Source organism: Ylistrum balloti, unplaced genomic scaffold, assembly GCF_031769215.1.
Source record: "Ylistrum balloti isolate Yb309-2 unplaced genomic scaffold, AGI_CSIRO_Ybal_v1 Utg369786, whole genome shotgun sequence".
In the NCBI taxonomy this organism is placed as follows: Eukaryota; Metazoa; Mollusca; class Bivalvia; order Pectinida; family Pectinidae; genus Ylistrum; species Ylistrum balloti.
The window spans coordinates 207,285-234,272 of record NW_026781972.1 but is presented as its reverse complement, the minus strand read 5'-3'; the positions used below and the strand labels follow the sequence as shown (position 1 = coordinate 234,272).

Genomic DNA, 26,988 nt, shown 5'->3' with positions numbered 1-26,988 from the left:
GGTTCATGCTGACATGAGCGTGGGCCTCCCGTATGTTTTTCAATGAAATTACCACCAGATACTGCAATGGGGTGTCGCCTTTACAGAATGACCCTGGCTGTTTACTGGGCGATAAACCTTACGACATTGAATGTTTGAATAACATTTTCACCCGTACACGTCTTGTCCAAAAGGCCATTACTTAACATTGAAATTATCGTCTTTGATGGCGAGATATTTCAACAAATAATTGCATACTCTCGTGAACATTAGCTTAAGCATACTTTATGGAATACTGTGGTAAATTAATTTGATATCGCTGTTTGATATGTCAATGGCGCTTTTGTACAAATCACAACAAGGACTATAGATGTCTCGCCTTGTGTAATTTACGTGTACCTTACTATATCAATGACTAACATGGCCCTGTTATCACCGATTTTTTAAGTGAACGTCTTCCGGTAGTACCATCCAGCTTCCTGTGTTTTTTCTGTACATGAAGTGTCTCCAGATAACCAGAATTGTCGATTTCTGGCGGTATACAGTATTACATAGGATCACGAGAGATTCCGGAATAAAAACATAGAGATCTACGTTATCTTGGTTGTCTTGATTTATTCTCCATTTCTTCGATATAATACCTCGTGGGTCCCTAGTTGGTGTGATTACTATAACACTACCCACGCTCTCTTTTTATAAACCCAGTATTTTCTACATTTGATCTAGAATTGCACGTTTCAGGCAATCAATGCACCAGAAAACACTTCCGGATCACGTGGGCTTGTTAGCTTTATACCATTTGATGAATTTTCGTGTACATTTTCGTGTCTTTCGTTCAGATGCTGACGTCATTGGGTTGCTTGTTAGTTTGAATCACGGTTTTGAACGAATACTGACATTGGGTTTGCTTAATACAGCGAGAAAATTATGAAAACGTTCATACTTACAGACCCGATGTCATAATAAAGGTCATTCCATCTTAATCATCTTCGGGATTGTTGTAGTTTATGTTGTGGTCATTGACATTTGATAAATTAAAGCTGTGGTTGAAGTCGGTAGCCCGTCCTTGGATATATGTAAATGTACATTGTTCGATATTTCCTTAGTTACATACTGTTTTCTCCGACTTCGGACTGAACTGCTGTAAATTTTTCACTTTTTGATTTATTCACTCAAGGGAGCTATGTAGTTCAGTATATGTTTCATCTCAGACACGCATGTACATAGATATCTTGCTTGTTTTGCGACTGATGAAGGTAATGAAGGTTTACTGTGTTTTGATTTTATATCAGAGCTTCCCGTTAATTTATTGTTAATCTGGAATATATTCACAAGAATGTAGATATGAGGTTTCTTCTGGCGCTATATTGACATGGGAATATTTTCCAGTGTACGAACAATCAGGGAAAATACCTTCAAAACATAATGTAGGGTACACTATAATGTTATGAGTAATGAAACGACGTGCTTAAATACAACCTGGCAACCACTCTGCAATTATCTGTGATACTGACTTTTGTGACCCCCTAATCCTTTGCCTTATGGACGTGTAAATCTTAACGATTTGTTTGGTTGCCGCTAATGTGTATCAAGATAATTTATGTTGAATTGTGTGATCACGATGCACCTAGGTTCTATGAATCTAGCTCTTTTGTCTGTTGTATCACAGACGTGCGATTCTAGCTATTGTGTCAGAATTGTATATTGTTCTTCCTTTCATTTTGGTGTCACCTGTCTATTGATGTCTTTTCGTATTGGCTTTAAGATTTTATGTTCCCCTAACGAAGTTATTGCAATGGAAATGTATATTGTTTTTGGATATACGGATTCGTGAATTAAATGTACCCCTGAAATCAACGAAAACAAAATTCCCACGAAAATTGCTGAGTTTACAGTATTTAATTAATACAATAACAAGCAGGTTAATTTGGAACAGAATTTAATTTTTATACGTCATACATAATTTTCTTTATTTATATTGAGCGTTCTTTGTTCCAGCCATCTTCTTTATACATTGTATGCCCTGTAAAACAAACAGATTGACATTTGGAAAAAAAAACTGATGGAAAATGTAAAGTCTCCGAATTTAAGCACTAATTTCTTTACTGAAATATAGCCCCGCCGCCTTGAGTTAAAAAAAAATAAAAACTAAGAATAAAAAAAATTAAAAAAATCTAACAAGGTTTAATTTTCATTTTTTGATTATTATTATTGTTATTATTATTATTTTCATGACAATCTTAACGTGGCGTCGACACATATAGGGTTATGAGGGTCATCAACCGGTTAACCACACAGCGATCCAAAAGGAAATAACATTGAACAAACCAAAAGGTTAAAGACAAATGTTAAAAATCTTTTAAAAAGTTTTTTTTTATGTTGTAAAGTAAGATGGGTTGTAATTACCAAAATCTTTAACATTACATTGTAAATAATGATCGGAAGCGATATTTGTAAGCTTTCGAAAACTTCTGTATCCCTTGTTATGGAAAGACGGTAAACGACCGAGTCCTTACAACAACTAACTGTTATTCAGTATCGGACGAAAGCGTTAAGTCAGCTGTTAGGTCAGCTGTTAAGCCAGCTGTTAAGTTGTCAAGAGGTTTCGTCCAGCCACTCTATCAGGAAGTCTGAAGGGCAGATGATGTTTAATCCACCAAATCAATGATCTTATTTACACATAACACACAAACAAAACAAAACAGTAACGAAGACAAACAAAATATTTTGGATAATCTCAGACGTAAACATCGCTCACGTACGAGGAAGTATTCCATTGACTCCGCCAAGGTGTCCAATTGTAACTTTCGTTTACAGGAAGAGGTAGCTCCGGTTTAACAGCTGTAGACACAAAAATACAGATATTTATTTACAGAACACATTGTAACACTAACAAGTTTCATATTTATTCAACGGAAAGAAACGACACTTAATTCAATTATAATGTTACTTTAGGGAACCTTTAAATATTTCAATGGATTCACATTGTATGTCAGTCTCTGTGTATTATTTGTGTCGATACGTTTGTACTTACGGGCCACTTGTATCCTTTCGGTAGGCTTTTTGCAACTCGGTAAACATGAGATCAGTTTTTGATAAAGACCGCGGGATTTGGGGCTTGATGTCTTTGCCTTCTCTGATGAAAACAAAGCCCTCTTTAATCTGTCGTAAATACCACAATAATGTTGGTGTGAGTTGGGCATGTCCTCCTTCTCCAGTGAAAATCTCACTTTTTTTGGCTTTGTTGTTTGTGTCTCAGTTTTCTTCGATATTTTCCATGCCTTCCATTTTGCTCGGCACGTGTACACGCCATTCTGTAGTTTTTCTTTCAAACTTTTCCATCCAAGTCTTAGAGTGTTACATCTAAAGCGAAAAGAATTGCTATGTAAGCATTATAAATGTACTTAGATATTGTTAACTTTGGAAAGGAATCTTATTCCAAAATTATTTTCATTTGGAAAAAAAGAGACTCAGAATATGCATTCTGAAAAAAGTAATTTATAGTAAGTAATTTGTAAAGCATTACAATTGAAAGTAAAAATTGTCACATACAGTGTACAAAACATGGAATGACTTGATAACGTTGAAAAAGAATTTATTTCGAAAATATTTCCAAGTAGAAAAAATAATAAATGTAACTGAATGTTTATCTAACGTTTAAACATTGAATTTATTACATTTTTATTTTGAATAAAACTTACTTAACTGTCCATTTCTTTGGCGAGCAAGCGTACCCAAACCGGAAATACCGATACGTCATAAACGCAAACAGGACGACGATAAGTGTTACAATCACTACGCATGCGCTGAACCACAGGATGTTCCCAGTGTGATTGAACAGACTGTCGCCTAGTGCTGGGCTCACAAGGATGTAGGCATTGGAGTAGGCATTATGGCCGTGAGAATATGCCTATAAACAAAATAAGAAATAACAAGAATATCATACACATAAATAATAGGGAAAAAATATGAATAATAAAGAATATTAATAAAACAGAATAGCAATCAAAATAATAAGAAATAACAAGAATATCATATAATTAATGAATGGGAATAGAAAAGAATAGCAATAAAAAGAATAAGAAACAACGCGAATTTGAAAAAAAGAAACAACATGAACAGAAATAAATAACAATATCATATACGTAAAGAATGGGAATAAAAAAGAATAAGAAACAACAAGAATATGAAAAAAAGAAACAACATGAACAGAAATAAATAAGAATGAGAATAGACACGAGTAAAAATAAAGAGAGGAATAAGACAGAATAAAAACAAAACGAAACAACAATAGGAATAGAATAAGAAAAAATGAGGAAAGGAAAATATATGAATAAGAATAAACGAGGGTGAACTTGAATCAAGAAGATTAAGCCGGATCCAAACATCAATGATACATAACCGACTGATTTGTTCTATCATCAGACAGATACAAGGCGAAAAAAAAAACCCCGAAAAATCAAAAACGAGCGAAAGTTAAATAACAAAGACGAAAATAAGTTTGCTTTCTACGTCTTTGGTTAGAACTGTCAGATATATCACCATAGTAACAACATAGGTAATGAGCTAACCTGTACTCGGACGTAAAGAGTTGTGTAGTTGTAAAACTCTGCCACAGATTTGATGAGATAAACCCATCCTTCTTCATTCACGGCAAAGTATTGGATATCTCCTGATATTAAGGTATATTGTATTTCGTTGTATGTATAGTCTATATCCGTTGCTATGACAGATACAATGCTTGACTTCACCTGAGAAGTAGAAACACGTGTTATCTGCGTTAATATACGTACAACACATTTTCAACACTTTACAACATCCTACCTTTCAGAAAGTATAATTGAAACACATTTTCAACACTTTACAACATCCTACCTTTCAGAAAGTATATTTACAACACATTTTCAACACTTTTCAACACTTTACAACATCCTACCTTTCAGAAAGTATAATTAAAACACATTTTCAACACTTTACAACATCCTACCTTTCAGAAAGTATATTTACAACACATTTTCAACACTTTTCAACACTTTACAACATCCTTCCTTTCAGAAAGAATAATTAAAACACATTTTCAACACTTTACAACATCCTACCTTTCAGAAAGTATAATTAAAACACATTTTCAACACTTTACAACATCCTACCTTTCAGAAAGTATAATTAAAACACATTTTCAACACTTTTCAACACTATACAACATCCTTCCTTTCAGAAAGTATATTTACAACACATTTTCAACACTTTTAAATTTTTTTACAACATCCTACCTTTCAGAAAGTATAATTAAAACACATTTTCAACACTTTTCAACACTTTACAACATCCTATCTTTCAGAAAGTATAATTAAAACACATTTTCAACACTTTTCAACACTATACAACATCCTACCTTTCAGAAAGTATATTTACAACACATTTTCAACACTTTTCAACACTTTACAACATCCTACCTTTCAGAAAGTATAATTAAAACACATTTTCAACAGTTTACAACACTTTACAACATCCTACCTTTCAGAATGTATAATTAAAACACATTTTCAACACTTTTCAACACTATACAACATCCTTCCTTTCAGAAAGTATATTTACAACACATTTTCAACACTTTTAAACACTTTACAACATCCTACCTTTCAGAAAGTATAATTAAAACACATTTTCAACACTTTTCAACACTATACAACATCCTACCTTTCAGAAAGTATATTTACAACACATTTTCAACACTTTTCAACAGTTTACAACATCCTACCTTTCAGAAAGTATAATTAAAACACATTTTCAACACTTTACAACATCCTACCTTTCAGAAAGTATAATTAAAACACATTTTCAACACTATACAACATCCTACCTTTTAGAAAGTATAATTAAAACACATTTTCAACACTTTACAACATCCTACCTTTCAGAAAGTATAATTAAAACACATTTTCAACAGTTTACAACATCCTACCTTTTAGAAAGTATAATTAAAACACATTTACAATATTTACAACATCCTACCTTTTAGAAAGTATAATTAAAACACATTTACAACACTATACAACATCCTACCTTTCAGAAAGTATAATTAAAACACATTTTCAACACTATACAACATCCTACCTTTTAGAAAGTATAATTAAAACACATTTTCAACACTATACAACATCCTACCTTTCAGAAAGTATAATTAAAACACATTTTCAACACTATACAACATCCTACCTTTTAGAAAGTATAATTAAAACACATTTACAACATTTACAACATCCTACCTTTTAGAAAGTATAATTAAAACACATTTACAACACTATACAACATCCTACCTTTCAGAAAGTATAATTAAAACACATTTACAACACTATACAACATCCTACCTTTTAGAAAGTATAATTAAAACACATTTTCAACACTATACAACATCCTACCTTTTAGAAAGTATAATTAAAACACATTTACAACACTATACAACATCCTACCTTTTAGAAAGTATGATTAAAACACATTTTCAACAGTTTACAACATCCTACCTTTTAGAAAGTATAATTAAAACACATTTTCAACAGTTTACAACATCCTACCTTTTAGAAAGTATAATTAAAACACATTTACAACAGTTTACAACATCCTACCTTTTAGAAAGTATAATTAAAACACATTTTCAACACTATACAACATCCTACCTTTTAGAAAGAAATCTACAAAATATTTTCTTTATTTTTATATTCTATATCATTATTACATATTCTATCTCATTATTACATATTCTATACATTATTACATCATTACATATTCTATCTCATTATTACATATTCTATATCATCATTACATATTCTATATCATTATTACATATTCTATATCATCATTACATATTCTATTACATTACATATTCTATATCATTATTACATATTCTATAACATCATTACATATTCTATTACATTATTACATATTCTATATCATTATTACATATTCTATTACATTATTACATCATTACATATTCTATATCTCATTATTACATATTCTATATCATTATTACATATTCTATTACATTACATATTCTATATCATTATTACATATTCTATATCATCATTACATATTCTATATCATTATTACATATTCTATATCATCATTACATATTCTATTACATTACATATTCTATATCATTATTACATATTCTATCTCATTATTACATATTCTATTACATTATTACATATTCTATCTCATTATTACATATTCTATTACATTATTACATATTCTATATCATTATTACATATTCTATATCATTATTACATATTCTATTACATTATTACATATTCTATATCATTATTACATATTCTATTACATTATTACATATTCTATTACATCATTACATATTCTATATCATTATTACATATTCTATATCATTATTACATATTCTATTACATTATTACATATTCTATATCATTATTACATATTCTCTATCATTATTACATATTCTATCTCATTATTACATATTCTATTACATTATTACATATTTTGTTATATTTTCTTTGTCATTAAGTGATCATATTCCAGTATATATGTATTGTTTGACAGCTTTAAAATCGGCCAACTTCTATCAATATCACAACAGTACCGGATAGTCATTTGGAATGTTCGCCTCGAACGTGTCAGAGCTGAAGTAAGGTCGATTATCGTTGCTGTCTTGAAGGGTGATTTGTACCAGGGTTGTAGCACTCAGTCCTCCTGTATCGGTCGCTCTGATGGTCAAATTGACTACCGCTGGCATTTGGTCAGTACCATAATCGATGTCGTATCTAACAGCAAACTCCAATATCCCGGAAGTAGCGTCGATTGTAAAGCGCTCTTGGGGGTCACCGGAAGCTATGGAATACGTCACAGAGTCGCCCGAATCGGGGTCTGTTACAGTGAAACCCACACTGGGCAGACTATAGCCAATCTAAAAACAATTTGTTTCCTATAAGATGTCTAGAAATAACCTGTTGAAGATTCTATCAATTTTTTTCGTGTTTACCAAGAAAGCCCCATTATGCACAAATTTTCTGCATTTCATGACAGAGATCCAGGGATTCATAGAGTATGTTTATATAATATAGGAACTAATTAAGATGATAATATAAGCAAAGACATGTGGGATTCATACAATTTAGAAAAAAATGAACATGGGTGTGATGTAATATAGAATTAGTGTATTTCATTAATTGCTCCAGAAGTATTAAGGTGTGTAACATTTCAAAGTAGCCACATGAGCACGCGTGTAAAATTCTGTTTATGATATAACTCATATACTCAAATCAATTTCCCTTTAAGTCAGCCTGAACATTTTCTGCCGGACAATTATGTGACCTCATCAAGACGTCACAAATGTGTTATTATACGTGCGTATTACGATATTTAAATGACATGGTCGTATTACACACCACAACAGTCAAATTATCACGGTGATAAAATGTTATATATTGATCATATCAATAGCGGAATTAACTAAATGTGATGTAATACATGTAAAATGAAAAATCCTTCTTTATCACGTGACCAACTTCAAAATTTAGTGACAAAATCAGAATACTCACATTTCTGTTCTCTGAATCAGTGACGTAATACATTTCGCTATCAAACGTCGGCGCCTCATTATCGTCAAGAATGTCAAGGGTCAAGGACGAAGGACCAGCACTCAACGACCCATCGTCAACTGTGAACCCTATCGTGTATTGAATGGTCCCTGACTCGAAATCGAGGCTTTGAATCAACAACAACTGTTTACCTTAAATTACAATAACAGATTTGATATTAGATATATCTCCCAAATTTCAAAACTTTTCCATTCTTGTAAAACATGAAATTAAACATGAAGACACTTACTGCCAAATGTTGATAATAAAACTTGGTATTTACAAACATAAAAAACACCACCAACACTCAAATAAATTGGCCTGCCTAAGTATTGAGTCTTTAATTGATAGCAATATACAACAGTATTAGTACACAGGGATTTCGAGAAGCCTTAAATAATTCAAAGATTTAAGATGTTATCAATTCACTGCACGTGATCAGTCGAAGGAAAAAACAATTAAAAAGTTCGGTATATTTCGGAATCGAATTGATATCTTTTATAGAATAATTATTGCGATATAAAAAGAGACATTTTAAAACTTTTCGTCCGATGTGGAATTAAGCAAATACTAATCCGAAACAACGTCTGTCTTTAAAAGGCTATATGAGTTGGTAATCATGGAATCATGAAGCACACAAACTTTTGTAATACAAAGCTTCAAATGCTTTAACTTGGACAATAAAGTTAAGAAAATAACAATAAGGGTATTACATATTCAGCTGTTCTTTAGATACTTACGACTGGTATCAAACCGGAACTTGGCCGCTGCAGAGGAGGGCGTGTACGAAATGACGTAATTCAAGATGTCGTCTGTGTCGTGCTCAGTCACATCTAATGTGAAGATCGCCGTTCCTATGGCGACAGATTCCAGGATATTCAACGTCAGAGGCAAATTGTTGATCGTTGGTTGGTTATTGACGCCTAGAATGAAAATGGCAGACGTAAATTCACGGCGATCCTCAACGCTCCAAAGGCTACATCACTTTCGCTATTTGCACCCCTGGAACATTCTCCGGCAAAAATGATAGCCTAAGCGAAGTGATTTGATTGGTCTAGACCGGATTTTGGCGACCAATCACAGATTGATACGCTGATATTTACCTGAAATGATGATGCTGAGTCTGGTATCTGTTGACGTCAAGTCATTGTCACTTACTCTGATACGGATATTATACACAGTTCTAGTCGTGGTAAGTATGGGCGTGGTCAAAATGACTTGTCCGGCTACAACATTAATATCAACAGCCGGTCACTCCGAAATCTGTTTCACAACCTAGTGACCAAATTTATTGATATTTGAAATCTGAAACTTGATGAAATGACGGTTTTGTAAACCATTACACAGCTCACGATATTCTTACATCTCGATCACATTTAATTTTTTTTCTCCTTCTTTTTTCCATTGAACTTCGCCAAATCCCGTTATCAGCTTCAACATTTCTATCAAGTCAACTAAATTTTTATTAAATCTGAATTGTTGGAAATTTGATATAAACACACGCACTAACACGCACAAACGAAAGGAAACCTAGTCAGAAAAGTTCTTACTATCCGCAATTGTAAACCAACAAGAAGAACAGCTCGCAATCCAAAACTCCAAATCATTTGTTTCATTGTCAGCTGCCAAAACAGTGTACACCACAGTACCAATCTGTGTTGTTGTTGCTATGGTAACGGATGCTGAAATCAAACATCACATGGCATTACCTCTACTGACTATTATAAATGAAATGATAGCAAATTATGATTGATTTTTCTTATAAACATATCCCCACTTCATTATGTTCTCTAGTAAGACAATATATATCTAATAAAAGAAATCGACAAAATACGAATGAATTGAAAATATTTCATGTCAAATTTACCTTATTGATGGTATTGGGGTAGATCTTAACAAACTGACAATTTCACTCCAGTGAAAATGACTTACCCAGTGTACTATGATCGACATATCGAAGGTAGATATATATATCGAAATCGACTTACCGAAGTTTTAAAGATCGAAATTATACTAGTCGACATCATGACGATAGTGACGTAGAATTATTGCAGTATATTAACTGAGGTGTTAGGATCGACTTTTTAGGTAAGTACAAGAGCTTGTCATAAAGTAGATAAAGACATTAAGAAGTCGAGACATCTGTCTTTCATGACTTTTTAATGTCTTACCAACATAACATAATGTGACGTCCAGCAGCTTCTAATCTCGTTCAACCAGACTCTAGCTGTCTGCACACGTTACGCAAACAAAACAGAGACTTAGTTAACTTTCTCTGACCGGAAGTTCAGTAATCTATTTCCAGTGGAATAAACTCACCGGGGATATTAAGAAAGACAGGCACGGTGTTGGGTAAAATGTTGACAGTAAAATATCCAGGTGTTGTGTCCTTGGTGTCCGTACAGTCGATGGTCAACACATATTGATTAATGTTCAAGAAATCAAAATGAGGCATCAATCTGCTGTACACGCCAAAATCTGTGCCAATGGAAGCTTGTATTCAGTAATCTGTGTTACACATCTCAGCTACAAATTAACTTAATACTCTGTCTTTAACAACAACAATAATGAAAAACTGATATTGCAACTGCCTTGCGTAATGATAGGGACCTAAAACCACGATCGCTAAACTGCTTTTTGACATGATCATATGTGTGTACTGTAGCTAGACTATCGATACAATGAATTTCCTAGGATAAATACATAGATTTCCTTATTTGCCTTCACTAAATACAAATCACTGACTCATTCTTTTTCTTTTTGTTATTAATAACCTTTATCTATCCACAGGGACATGAAACAATGTTTCTGGATGGGGAAGGGGACATAAGTAGTATACTAAAATGGCTACCTATAGTATAGTGCACAGTCCCTTCCTCCGGAAACCGCAAGCCCCTGAGTATACAATAACCATCTATCGATCATTTACAGTGGAACTTTAATTGTTGCTGGTTTGCTGTTGTAGTTAACCTTTTTCTCATTTGGGAATGTGGCATTACATACTTGGGTTGATCCAGATTTTACATATCAGGTGTTATCGATGAATCAGAAGACGCTTACCCTTCCAGAACACCTGGTACTATTCTCCTGGAACTATTTCAGGGGTTTTCCATGTAAATCTTTCTTTTATTTATATTTTACCACTGTTTCACTCAATTTGATTTTGAATTAAGATTGAAATAAGGTCCAACGTTTAAACAAAACCCAAGGATGCTTAAGCCAAATCTGGACAAAAATCTAACATTTACAGTATTGAAGCCCAGATATCAAACCCTTGAGGGCCTTGACCAAACGTCATTCGTCCTGTTGGATTTCAAATTACAGCAATTTTTCGAAATAAAACTAATTCAGGAAGTCGGGACAGTACTCACCTGTCGTCCCTGGGACGAGTTGTACTAGGAATGGAGCGTCTGCTGGAGAGGATGACGTCATCGCACACGTCACAGGGTCATGTGAGGGGTCGGACACTGACAGCGTATACAGAAGTGTTTCTAAAGTTACTGTCTCGGACAAATCGACCGCAGATGGGAGGTTACTGAAGACGGGTGGCTGTGGTGGGGGAGATAATCCCATTTGAAATTACGTCAAATTTTGATTAATACGGCTCACAGAAGTTCATATGTAAAGGAATTGGACATTCTTCCATTGAAAGAATCATATGTGTCCCAAAAATTGTTGAAAATGGATAGGTCAAAGTTCAGTGATTAAAACATATTTTTATACCACTAAGGCTCAACAACAGTGTGTCAAGATTGAATTACATTAAAATTAGTCCGATTAAAAAACGCCTCCTTCGAGATAGAAATTAAAAGTGATAATTATAATCATAAAAATATTCATTGAAACTAATAGTCTACTGTTTATGTAGGAGATACAGGTCGAGTTTTAGAGACTTGTCAACGCTGACGGAAATGGCTGCATTCTCAATACGTCATGTAGAATTACCTTCCAACCATATCACGGTTACAATTGATGCGAAACATTCATAGTAAAACATCTTAACTTTACTATGCTTGAATTACCTGGTTAATGATATTAACGGTCAGCGTTTGGGTGTCCGAAAGTCCACATATATCTGTTAGGGTCAAGGTCAAGGTCACAGATCCAACATGCAATTGGTGGCTAGCGGTGGTCACCTGACCTGTGTAAACAATCGTTAAGTTGATGGATATACTGTACGCAGTCAACTTAAATCTGTTGCTAGGGTGTTGAATATTAATATCAAAAGATTACCGAACGCAGAGACATAATATTTAAATATATGAATTCAAATACTGAAGGCTTAAATTAATATCATATCTGTCAATTCACAAATATTACTTATAAACATCATCATATACGTGCACACACCAATCAAATGAAAAAACTCGCAAGGAAACAAGAAAAATATATAAATCCTTCATTCAGTATATCAGCCGCTGATAAATTTGAAATCTTAAGAATTACGTTTGTTGTAGTTTATTCATGGACATTTACCTGTGTTCAGATCAATAATGATTGCGGGGGTCCCACGATACGGCTCGTAGAAGGAAACAGACATAACAAGGGAAGATAATTCTGCGGCGTTGCTGTCGTTGAAAGTGACGTTAAAGATGGACGACCCAATAACTGTGTGATCATACACGTCAATACTAGCTGGCAGATTGGTAAATGTGGGTGCAGCGCCTTTATTTAAGGTAAAAAAAAACATAGACACATTCCACTAAGCTTCATTAGTCATTTTCATAGTGATGGATTAATGAAACACTGATGAGAATTATAAATCACCAAAAAATGCATGATGGAAATGAAATTACAAATGGTCAGTACAAAGAGAATACAGGGTCAGTGTCTTGAAATATAAATAGTATTTAGGGTGAAGAAGACAAAAATGGCAAGCCTCTATATTTCCGTCGTTGGCCAAATAGCAGCTTATATTTTAAGACACTGGCTATGTATTCTTTGATTCTGCAACACCGATTAAAAATCAAACCAGCAAAACTTGAACAGTTTTGTCGTCCAGTCTTTGTTTATCTTACGTTGGTGTTACGCTGAATTTCGCCTGTAAACTACGTCGAAATGATTGTTACGCTAAGAAATATAATTCTGAACGTCAACGAATATGGCAGCGATTTTATAAATTTTCGTACATAAACTTGGTCATAACAACATATAACTCGCTTTTTGAACATGTATTTATATTGTTAAATGAAAGTATTCCGTTGAATTAACGCACGTGCTAAAATACATGTGTTTTCCGCCACTGCCGAATACAGCAACTATATTTTGACAGACATATTAGACAATGGCAGTGCCAGTTGCAGGATGAAATAATAAATATGTCCCGCTGAATGGACACATTTACAGATTTACTTATTTTCACAAAAGAAATGAAATACGTTTAAAAGCATTTTGGCTGGTTTTGAACACAAAAATGTTCACGCTTTTCTGGAAACGCTCAACCGTCAAATGTAAGAAGAACAAATATAAATCGCTATATGCAGGTTTACCTGTTCGTAACGGCCACCAATTTGCTAATTGCAACGGTTGTGGATTAGTTTCTCATACAATAAGAATTCAAACGGTATCACGCCTTCATATATAGATAACTGAGGGAAAATTTCAGACAGGATGTAGAAAGAAGTACATCTGTTTCAACTATGTTTTAAATGTTAGTTGGATTATTAACACATACCGTCACCAACTGTATACTGAATAGCGTACGTCCGCCCGTCCGTAAAACCCACATCCACTGTGTATTGATATCCTACCGCATGGTCCAAGGATGGATGAAGAACAATTGTTCCGTCTTCTTCATTACTTCCGGTTGTGTAGGGAATTATGTCAAATGCCTCGCTGTACCTACCGGAAGTGACGTGAATTTCATGAAACCAGCGCCATTACTAGAATATAATAATACCATAATGTAGATAACTGTTATTTGAATGAGAAGATTTATCAAATTTTAAGAAATATATGTACTCCCGGTGTTAGATATCAGCTGAAACATTATTGTGAATTCTTGGATATAAATAACAAACCAAAAATATACCATCTAAATTAGGCCGAATCCCATAAATACACATATTACCCTTCACCGGAATGGACAGACATACCATCCAATACTGTCGCCTGGTTGGACAGATATCTCGTCAGATATCAGTACAGTATCGTTGACATCGACTGAAAACAAAACATTTTCTCATGAAACCTTAAATCAATTTAAGTTATTGTTGTTAAACAAGAATTTCCATGAAATCAAATAACGATATTTTTAGATCCAATAACATTTCCAGCATTTTCTTTCCATTTTCCCGTCAATTCTGATTACACTTCAAACATAAAAAGATATGCGTATACGGTATATATATACTTAACGCATTTACCAGAGGACACTAAATACCGAAACTCTCCAACCAGTAGATATTGGTTCGTAGTAACAGGACGCCATATCTGGAACTGTATATAGCCGGTTCTCTTCGGATAAATTTGTACCTCGGATAAAACTCCACAGCAGGATGACGTAAGGCTGGATGACGTCAGGATATACTGGGTCACTACAAAAGTTCAACGTTCGAACAACTAGTACATTTATCTTTTTCGTGCGATAGCTTGAAAACTCAAAACATAAAGCTGTTTCACTATTGTTTTCAAATGTTTTACTTTTCTGTGTACATTGAAAAGTCTAAAATAGTGACAACTCAGTGACTATATGACGTAATTCATGCGCCATGTTGACTTGCTTTACGTCAACGCTTTGCACTTCGCCTCAGATGACCCAAAGAATAGTAATACATAAAACTTTCAAATGACTATGATTTTCATGAGGCTGTTCCAGTAAATAAACATAGCGGTAAAAAAACTACAAAATCTCGTTAAATAAACACAATTATAATACAATGTCTTTAAAAATGAATATATGAAGTGGAAATGTATCGAATTTTGTTTGGTTTTGATTTAAACATATTTTATTATCAGTATTAGATAAATGGATCAGAATTTGAAGTGAACTTATTGTCGGACGTCATCCAGACTGCATTCATACTGAAAATAAACACACTCGACAAACATTCATTGGTTAACTGATAGGAACTAACTATAGAGATAAAGTTTCATTTTATATTACATATTAAAAATGTCATAAGATCAAAGTTTACCGACAAATATTTTTTCCACCAGTGAATAAATGTAAAGTAAATTAAAAGAATGGAATGATTTGCTTATTGGAGATTTTGTGTGGTTTACCGTAGGTATCGTTGAGAGAGGCAATCTTCTCTGATACAGCTGGGCCTATTGTACAACTTGCATCTGAAACAGGGTTAAGATTAAAAGTTATTTTTTCATCCAAATATTTACAAATTACTATTCATCGTACAAACACTAAAGAAAAGAATATAATTTAAACTGTGCACCAAAGGGACCCGATTCTACCTCGCGTGGTCAGAGCTTTCTGTCTCATCTTCAAAGTTAAGAAATTTTTATTCAGTCATTAAGATATGACGCTTTACAATGGTGGCATTTAGAGGAACTAACGAAACTTCTTTGTAGAACTAATTAATGTAACGCGCAATTACCATCTAAAACGCCCTAGACACAAAATCTTAAAAGTTATGTCCCCGATAATGATGTTATTTTAAATGATGACAAATTTTCCTAGTTATTAAATATCTGTAGTCACCAAGAGCTTTTGTAAAGAAGATCCTGTAGATAAAATGTAAATGTGCATGTTTTCTTTTTCTTTTTTTTTAAAATTAATTTCAGTGATAAATCTACTTGCGCGTCCCAGTCGTGTACTCAGAGAATTTTTATAGGGATCCTAGAATTTCTAGAAATATTTAAATCTTACATTGCGGGATCTTATTCTTTTAGTAATAAAGTTGAAAAAGACTCAAGAAAATAAATTATAGATTTATCACTTGAATTTATGTATACAATCTAATCCAATAATGATATCGTTCTTGTATGACTTTTGCACATGAGTCGGAAACCATGGAAACCGTTCAATACCGTATGATACCTGGATAAACTTATGAGATGTGTGTAAAACTACATCTCTCCGTAAATAATAAAGGAAAAATATTGTAGGTTGAGTGTGATGTCTGTTAAATGCAATACATGATCACTTATTTATACAACAGGCGGTTTTCACATTCAAATACGTTTGAACATCGTTTAGAAGGTCAGTTTTTTCTGTGATATATATATTTAATAAATAAAAATGACCTACCTATTCGTAACAGCAGAACGGTCAGAATGATGACCAACAGATGCACAAACATTATACAAGACTGCTTCATATCCACTTCTCTACGAAACATTAATTTTTTAAAGTGACAGTCGAGAACAGATGTACTTTTATTTCGGACATCAAAAGGTCACGCGAAAGGTCACTTCCGTTTCATAGCAATACGAAATCGTGTTTGCTGTATTGGTGACCTCGAACAGGAAATAAATATTTACTGGAGAAAACCAATATCAAAATATTGGACACAACAATGTGTCGAAAGACGTAACCAATCTACTCGTGTTATATACAACCCGAAGTATACAGCCGGAAGTAGAGTGACCATTAACAGTACTTGTCGGTTGTATAATGTAAAAGTGAATCAATGAATGTTGACAAATTCTCTATTTACTTACAAATACGTACATTTAACATGTAAGGTGACCTCTGGCTCACACAGCTTTCCCCTGAGATCTATATACTCATAGAACTTGTGCGTGAACTTTTATTGTGAGGGAAACGATATACCACGTATTAACATAATGTAATAACACGTGATACTTCACGTGAAATAACACTTATAAAATCTTACCATTTGAGCATTGAAATATCAGGATATTAAACCTGGTGTATGTTTCCCCATTATTTGTTAAACTTCATATGCCTGAAATGATGTTACAATTTCGTTATCCACGGAAAGAATTATACCAAATCAGGTGTGCAAACGTGGTTAGAAATATTATTGCGATTTTGTGCGTTAATGGGTGATATGCCGAAATATTCATTTGATTCTAATTAACCTGACGTATAGTTGGGTAAAAAAACGAATTTCGTGTAATGGTCTTAATGCGATATTAAAACACAATAAAAAAGTTCGAACTACTTACTAAGCCCTGTCTAGACAATACAATAGACCACGGTACAGATATCACGTGATGACAAGTGTAGAGACTTATTAATTGGTGTGAATATTTATGTCAGTTGGCGGAAATGGACAGAAAAGACGGTGAAAAAGAGGTGTAAGATGGACAGATAAGGATTTGGGGAGGTGATGTTTAGATTAAAATGTTTTAGTTGTTTTTTCATCGATTAGCTTGAAACAGAAGCTCAGCATTCAGGTGTATCGAGGTGACCACTCATTAGCTGTAATAAAACAAGAGACACACTCTGCTGCTGGTACTTCTGTAGTTTAATGCTGGCACTGTATACAGGTGTGGTGTCGTCCGTCCGTCTGGTGGGCCCCCCAACGCCGTGTGGTTCATTCTCACTTAGCCAACATTCTGAAAATTTACCTGTATTACCTGGCCAACGTGTCAAATTTTACACCCGAGTGATTTTCAGCTATAGTCTGTTCCTACTTTCCTTGACAGAAAATATAAAAAAATGACAAGTTGAATATGATTTATAAAATAAAGATTTAAATCAATTTTTGTAGGAAATCATATTTAAGTCTTAAATGTTTGCTGCAATTACTTAATATATATGTACTAAAATCTACATGCATTATGTAATATATTCTAAAATCTTAATCTCAAGAGTTTAAATTGTGATATCAATTTAGAAAAGTATTTACAAGTGTTTTAATCTATATTTTTTTCCCAAATGACAGACTTAGAACTGAAAACGCAATATATATATATTTATTCCGTGCTACCAGTAATTCTAAAATATAATATCCTATTAGATGTTGTTGTGTCTTCTGTTAATCACTTACATAATTGATAGCATTGTTAAATATAAATAGATATTGTTAACATTAATTGCTTAAATATTGTTTTATCATTTGATAGTCCGTTCATGAAATAATGGTAATTGTGTACCTAAATGTTAACATAATATACCAGTGCTGTTGTAACTCATATTAATTAAAACATGGATGTGAGGACAGAAGACATCACAGCTTGGATGGGCGTTTCCGTTTCTTCTTGTCCTAGATGGGTTGGAATTAAAACAAAACATATCAAAAGCCTTGCGCTAATTGTCATATTTTCAAATCGTTCATATTCCATGATGGCTGATGCACAGGTTAACATCAGCTTCATAGAAAACGGAAGGGGTGGATACTATCTTCTTCATGCAGGCTACAAGTTTTCCGTCAGGACCTGACGTAATGATAGAGTTTATTGGAGATGTGTACAGAGACCGTGCCCGGCCACTATTACAACACTGAACAACATTCCAGTTACCTTTGGAAATATCCATGACCATCCTGGAGATACCATCAAACTGACAGCGGATGTGTTTCTCAATGATGTTAAACAACGTTGTCGTGAAGAAGTTTGTCCTATTCCTACTATCTTCAATGAGGCATTAGGAAATCTGCGTGATAGAGAATTTGATGATGATGCTGGCGAGATGATTTCAAAGATTCCCACATTTGAGAGTTGTACAGCATCCCTCTACAGAGCCCGTTCAAAGACTTTGCTAAAACTTTCATCTACACAAGAAGTAGACTTACAGGGCGCCTGGACGGAAATCCTAGCAGGAGAGAGGTTTCTTTTTTGTGATGACACCGACGGTAACGGACATAGAATCGTCATTTTCGCCACGGATGACAATTAGAGCAAACTGTGTGACTCGTCTATTGTGTTTGGAGATGGAACATTCTTGCCCGGGAGTATTCAGTCAGTTATAGTCACTTCATGGATGTGTTGATTCGACTCTGTTTCCTTTGGTATTTGCCCTTCTACCAAACAGGACAGAACAGAGAACAGACATACAGGAGACTGTTTACTTTGTTTTCGCTCCGGAGACAGTTATAATGGACTTTGAGGTAGCCGCAAGGAACGCCGTGGAACGTGTGTTTCCTACAGTGACTGTGGCTTGTTTTTTTTGTTTTTGTTTTTTTTTTCATTACACACAGTGTATCTGGCGGAAAGTATAAGGATATGGACTGGCTGGACGCTATAGCCAGGATGACGAACTAAAAACTAGTGAGACGCGCAGCTGTGCTTCCATTAGTGCCCAATGATAAAGAGGAGGATGTGGGGTTGGTTCTCTATCCTAGACAGCAGTGAGGATATTAGCCCTGAAACTACACGATTTAAGGACTATATTACAGAAACGTGGTTTGAGGGACAGATTGTAGCTTTGTGGAACCACTATGACAACGATGGCCCACGGACAACAAATCATGTTGAGGGATGGCACAGCAAGGTCAACAAGCTCTGTCAGCATACGGGCCCGGACATCTTTGCGGCTGTTCAGCTTCTGAAGAAAATTCACGCTACCGATGATGCAAAGATGATCCAACATTCGACCGGAGGTAAACTAAGACCAAAGAAGAGGAAATACCGCCACATAGACTCTCGCCTTAGTCAACTAAAGAACCAATACAGAAATGGACAAATTGATGTGGTCGGTTATGCTGATGCTGCTCCCATCTACTGCATTTACAGTAAAACAGTGAAATAAACTGCATGTGTTGCATCAAAAAAGAAATATCAGTTATGAAATTTTCTGCTGTTAAAAAAACATTCTAGTACCGAATTGAATTAATTCATTTCCTTTTGTATATACCCTTTTCCTTCACGTATGTAGTGTATCAAATATACAAATTAAAAGCTTTTACAATTGAATTACTAATAGGTGATTTTAATTAATGATATAGAGGATTCACATAACACAGATGATTGAAATAGTTGAAAAAAATAGTAGCTATATGTGTACTTTATGATATTTCTATGTTTTTCTACAAAGGAACCTTCCAACCAAATATAATAATTCTTGGCCTTAAGGTATTTTGAAAGAAGTCGTTTGAATGTTTAACATATTTGACCTCTGTGACCTTGACTATGGATCAAGGCTATTTCTTTTAGCAAACTTTGTTGGGCTTCATCAAAGGAACCACTTTAACCATATATAATGATTCTAGACCTTCTGGTATCTTGGAAGAAGTCGTTTAAAGGTTTTAACACCTTTGACCTCTGTGATCTTTAATATGGGTCAAAGTCATTTCTTTTTGCAAACTTTGTTGGGCTTCATCAAAGGAACCTTCCAGCCAAATATAATCATTCTAGGCCTTCCGGTATCTTGGAAGAAGTCGTTTAAATGTTTTAACACATTTGACCTCTGTGACCTAGAATATGGGTCAAGGTCATTTCTTTTTGCTAACTTTGTTGGGCTTCATCACAGGAACCTTCCAGCCAAATATGATAACTCTACGCCTTTCGGTATTTCAGAAGTTGTTTATACGACGGACGGACGACTGACATTTGGGCCTGGTGAGCTAAAAATGACAGCCAGTCATAATTATAAGTACAGGGACTAGGTAACCATGTAAAAATGACAGCCAGTCATAATTATAAGTACAGGGACTAGGTAACCATGTAAAAATGACAGCCAGTCATAATTATATGTACAGGGACTAGGTAAAAATGTAAAAATGACAGACAGTCATAATTATATGTACAGGGACTAGGTAACCATGTAAAAATGACAGCCAGTCATAATTATATGTACAAGGACTAGGTAAACAGGTAAAAATGACAGCCAGTCATAACTATATGTACAGGGACTAGGTAACCATGTAAAAATGACAGCCAGTCATAATAATATGTATAGGGACTAGGTAACCATGTAAAAATTGACAGCCAGTCATAATTATATGTACAAGGACTAGGTAACCAAGTAAAAATGACAGCCAGTCATAATTATATGTACAAGGACTAGGTAAACAGGTAAAAATGACAGCCAGTCATAATTATATGTACAGGGACTAGGTAACCAAGTAAAAATGACAGCCAGTCATAATTATATGTACATGGGACTAGGTAACCATGTAAAAATGACAGACAGTCATAATTATATGTACAGGGACTAGGTAAACATGTAAAAATGACAGACAGTCATAATAATATGTACAGGGACTAGGTAACCAAGTAAAACTCACAAACTTTGTGCGTGGAGTTAGATTACTTATATTACGTACATACACAATACACCGCCCACTTTCAGAAACTTCTGTTTTGCCTACGTGATACATCTTAACCTTATTTTTGTACACGGGGTCGTGCACCCAATCAAATTACTTCTACAGAACTTAACCTTAATACAGAAGTTGTTAATTATTCCGAAAAATGATGTCTTATATGCAAAGTCACAATATGTATATTATGTATCAACCATTATGGCTCGAGAACAATGGCAAGACAGGAAACAATATGATGACAAAAAAGTTATATCAAAAGTACTGTAAACGACGGAGAACATACAAAATTGTGATAAGCAAACTAACTTACCCTTCCGGAACAAATTGGTCTCTTTGTTCGAACAGTTGATCGATAATTAAGGTAATGTCTAGTGTGAATTAACCTTATTGATAAATATAGTTCCGTTTGTGAAATTGGCTGCTCTGAAATACATAACGGCCCCGAACTGATGTCGAGATGACAAAGTATATAGAGTTATACTTTTGTATATACCACTCATGTACCTTAATTTATCTTAATGATGAAAAAAACAAAAAACAAAAAGAACAAAAATATTGTCGATATTCAATCTATTGATTTAAACACTTTTTATTTGTATCAATATATACAAGAGGATAGGGCACAAGTTTTCAACCTTGTATGAAGTCCTTTCTCAATACAAATTTTACAATTTCGTATATAAACAAGATGACATGGTTGCATATATACATTTTTATGTGTGTGTGTGGTGTGCATGTGTGTGTGTGTGTGTTGAGGGTGTGTGTGTCCGTGTGTGGTTGTGTGTGTGTGTGTGTGTGTCCGTGAGGGTGTGTGTGTGTGTGTGTGTGTGTGTGTGTGTGTGTGTGTGAGAGAGAGAGAGAGAGAGAGAGAGAGAGAGAGAGAGGGAGAGCGAGACAGAGAAACAGAGAGAGAGAACGATGGTTTATTTAGATGAATATAAGAATATAAATGATCCCTAACACACTAATGAACAATACATGTGTATATTTTCGAAACGATTTTTCAGCTGCACTGTATACCATTTGTGCGTCTTTTCATTGGTTACGTCAGTCAGAAATTAAATGTATTGTAATCATTACGTAAACATCATAAATTGAAAATGACACAACAAAATGGCTGCCTCCGTTTAATTTTGTCCTACACTTCTTTTCCTTAAAACTTGCCAAAATGTGATGTCTATAGACATGTTTGAATGTTCCATCCAGAAGCAGAAATGGGCTTTCGTTGGTACTTCGAACCCCCATCCATGAATGACAATACTTTATCTTCTGATCGTATTTCCACAAAATTCGACAATTTTATGATTTGAGGAGATCTGAATTTTGACGGTCTTGCTGAAAGTAAGGGCAAACATCTTCTAGATTTCTGTGATCTTTTTGACCTCACTAATAAAATTACAGAAGCTGCTTGTTTTATGAAGGGTTGTGTGCCTTCTTTAGTTGATGTCATTCTCACTAACTGCCCTAGACTTTGGTTTAAACCAATAAATTTTAACTGTGGTCTAAGTGACTGTCACAATTTTATTGGAACTGATAGAAGAGGTACAGCAACGTGTTTACCTAGGAGTAAGTGTAAGTTTTGAAGTTTTAGAAATTTTGAACCAGATGTTTTTTAACTCGGAATTATCTAAAGTTCCTTTCCATGTATCTTATATTTTTGATGATACAGAGGAAATCTACTAGGCTCATGATACGTTAATGAGAGAAGTTGTTGATGCCCATATACCTGTTAAGGAGCGTAAATAAACCTCCTTTTCTTTAATAGTAATCTTAGAAGGACTGCCTATAATAAAGCTATGCTAAGGAATAGGTATAACTGTATGAGAACAGTTGTTAACTAGGATTAGCCTACAGAAGGCAAAGAAATTATGTATAAAAACTCAGGTGGCAGTCTGTAAGACTTTAATTTCAAGAACGATGTGGTGGGGGGCCAGCCTCCAAAGATTTTGGCCTACTATAAAGCCTTTTTATCCAACAAATATCTTAATGACCAGAAAATTATTTTAGAAGAAAATAACAACATTGTTTCTAGTCAGAATGAAGTTTCTGATGTTTTTAATATTTTTTTCTCCACTGTTGCTGATGATATTGGTAAAGATCTTCATGGTGTGTCAGATTTTACAGACCACCCCAGTGTTGTCAAAATCCAAAGTGTTCTCTGTCAAGATCACTTTAGAGATGATTTTGTTTTTTAAGTCTGTAAAGGAGAAAGATGTTAAGAAATTATTCACAGAACTTCAAGTGAAAAAAGTTACAGGTTTTGATGGAATGACAGCTAAGATTTTAAAAGCTGGTACAGAAGCTTTTACACCTGTTATTACATCACTTTTGAATTATTGTGCTTCTATTTCTCACTTCCCTGATGCTCTGAAAAAAGCTCGGGTATTACCTATTTTTAAGGAGAATGATCCTATGGATAAATGTAATTTTAGACTAGTAAGTATTTTAACATCCTTGTCAAAAATTTTTAAAAGAATAATAAATTACCAGCTTAGTGAATCTTTTAAGCCCATTTTTAGCCCTTTCTTGTGTGCTTTCAGGAGCAGTTACGGGTGCCAGTCTGTCTTACTGCGATCCCTTGAGGATTGGAGAAGGGCCTTGGACAGCCATCAACATGTTGGTGGGATTCCGATGGACCTGTCCAAGGCTTTCATCTGCATAACTCATAACCTGCTGCTCGGAAAGCTGTGTGCTTATGGTCTGGATAAGTCAGCTGTTGACTTCATCAGCAGCTACCTGAGTGGTAGACAGCAGCAGGTCAGACTGGGGCCTGTGACTGGACCAATATAAAGAAGGGTGTACCCCAAGGGTTTATAGTTGGACCTCTGAATTTTGATATTTTCATCAATGATATTTTTACTTTTGTAGACTCATGCAGTATGTATAATTAAGCTGATGATAATATGCTCTCCAAGATATGTGATAGTTTTGTAGATATGAAAGATTGTTTAGAAAACGAGAGCAAAGTTCTTATTGTCTGGTTTATCTCTAATGGAATGAAAGCTAATCCAGAGAAATTCCAAGCGATTTGTTTTGGTAAGAAGACCAGCAACTCTGTATATTCTTTTCTTATTAAAGGTTTGGAGATATCATGTCAAGAAAGTGTAAAATCATTAGGTATTGACATTGACTTTCTTCTTAAATTTGATATTCATGTTTCTCACCTTTGCAGAAATGCTTCTAAACAACTTGCTGTTTTAAAAAGACTGAGGAATAATCTTACCAAGAAAGGAAATTACTATTTTTAAGTCTTTTATATTGTCAAATTTTAATTATTGTTCCCTTGCCTGGCATTTCTGTACACTTACAAATATTAGGAAAACGGAGAAAGTGCAGGAACGTGCCCTTCGTTTTATTGAAAATGACTATACATCTCCAGTTTCTGATATTTCAAGAAAATTTAAACTTGATTTTTTACATGTGACATGTATTAAGTATATGGACTCTGAGGTTTTTAAGATTTTAAATGGCATGTCCCCATCCATTTTACAAGGACTTATTGAGAGGAAAGAAATGTTTTATAATCTTAGTCAAGATAATCTGGCAAGGATTCCAAAGGTGAACATCTCCACGTATGGGAAAAGATCTTTCCGGTTTACAGCTTCCCCGGTTTGGAACAACTTATCCAATCAGGTGAGATTAGCCGAGAATTACAACTCTTTTCGGAGGCTGCTCCGCACCTGGGATGCTGAGATCTGTTCCTGTACTATCTGTACACATGCTACTCTGTGAGTTGTTCCCCTTTTGAGTCCTTCACCAGGATTTGTTCATTTAAATAACAGAGCAATTGTTAATTTTGTTAAAATACCTAGTCATTTGTTTTATATAATCCTTATTATCTTTCAAATTTTAGGGTCTGCTTGTCTTGTTTCTTTTAATACACACAATATTAGTGTATATTATGTCAATTTTTATGTTTTGCTATGTTAGCATATATGTAAATAACACTTTGATAGTGTCTTAACTTCAGCATTTAGTTATCCTGTGCGAGGTACAAGAATCCATTTTTTAACTGTTTCTTTAGGTCTAAACTAACTGTGATATGCTGATATTGATCTTGTTATGCACATAGTATTTATATAACTGCACTGTGATATTGTTAATCTTATACCTATGTTTGTCGCAAGAATAGCACTACAGTGCTAATGTTTGTTCTATTTGTAATATGCGACTTTAAATAAAACTTCTGGACTCTTGACGCAAAAATACTATCTCTAAGCCTCCTTTCATAAAATTTATTTTTTTAAAACTATGCTAGATGTGGCTTTCTATACTTGTAGATTTTCAATCAAACTGTTAACAGTATCAGCTAGATTTATACCACTGACTTACAATGATATTTTCTATGTCCGTGTTGATACCATGTTAGGTACTGCAAAAATCCGTGTCCGTCCAACTGATGAAAACGAAAGTAGGAAATGATCATAGAGTTATTTCCCTTGTATATTTCCTGTTTTGTACTTAACGAAAGTATCATAACAGAGGAAAGAGGCGTAAATAGTGGAGTTAAATGATTTTTTTGGAACAAGATCGCGATAGACGGGAAATGTCATGACATTCTCTACCATCACTGATAACTGTGAAAAAAGTTGTTCATAGTACATCCAGGCAGATAAAGATATATAAGGGATATTTTTTCTGGATTTTTTTATCGTCACGGGTTATGAACATGGCGACCAAGTCGAGGGTTCCGGTTTGTGTGGTTGATGCAGTAGTGCCTGAAAACTTGATGATCACTTTCTGAAAATCGACGGTATGTGCTTAAACTTTATACTGTGATGCAGTTTTACGTAGAATATGAACATATTATTTATCTGCCCTGTAATGTAGATCAATTTGTAATTAACTTAGATCTATCGGACGTACGGTGCATGTTTGTGTACATGTAAGCTTAATTAGTTTGTGAATACAAAGCATAGTCATCATACTAATTTTCAATCAACATGTACTGAAACAAGGTTTTAATGCATATTTGTATGGTATGTACAGCATAAACATGACATTCAAAATATATCGTTTTTTGATGTTTGATGTAACACAATGACTAAACACAGTATTTACTTGGGTTGGCCGAAACGTTTATTTCATTGTATAGTGGTTTTCCATAGTTAGTACTTCGCCTTAATTTCAATTACAAAAAGATATTTCCTAATCAACATACCGAAGCATCCTCAGGTTCTATAGGTTACCCGTCCATATCAAAGAGTTCCATACAAATGTCCTTGGGCCAACTTGGCCAGGGCCCGCTCCACCGCGGAGCAGGTCCCATA

At 34.3% G+C, this 26,988-nt stretch overlaps 1 protein-coding gene across 1 annotated transcript; it reads right to left on the bottom strand.

The window, feature by feature from the left end:
• Nucleotides 1-1,913: 1,913 nt before the first annotated feature.
• Nucleotides 1,914-16,861, bottom strand: LOC132544240 (cadherin-23-like). Its single transcript, XM_060207813.1, has 19 exons — nt 16,792-16,861; nt 15,810-15,872; nt 14,951-15,121; nt 14,681-14,747; nt 14,260-14,426; nt 13,062-13,250; nt 12,608-12,726; nt 11,957-12,134; nt 10,905-11,063; nt 10,136-10,267; nt 9,689-9,811; nt 9,326-9,508; nt 8,547-8,737; nt 7,589-7,912; nt 4,551-4,730; nt 3,681-3,889; nt 3,014-3,342; nt 2,742-2,820; nt 1,914-2,002 (listed from the first exon to the last, which is right to left on the bottom strand). Exons 1-19 carry the CDS (start codon nt 16,859-16,861, stop codon nt 1,987-1,989), a joined length of 2,949 nt encoding a protein of 982 aa, XP_060063796.1. The 3' UTR covers nt 1,914-1,986.
• Between the last annotated feature and the right edge of the window lie 10,127 nt (nt 16,862-26,988).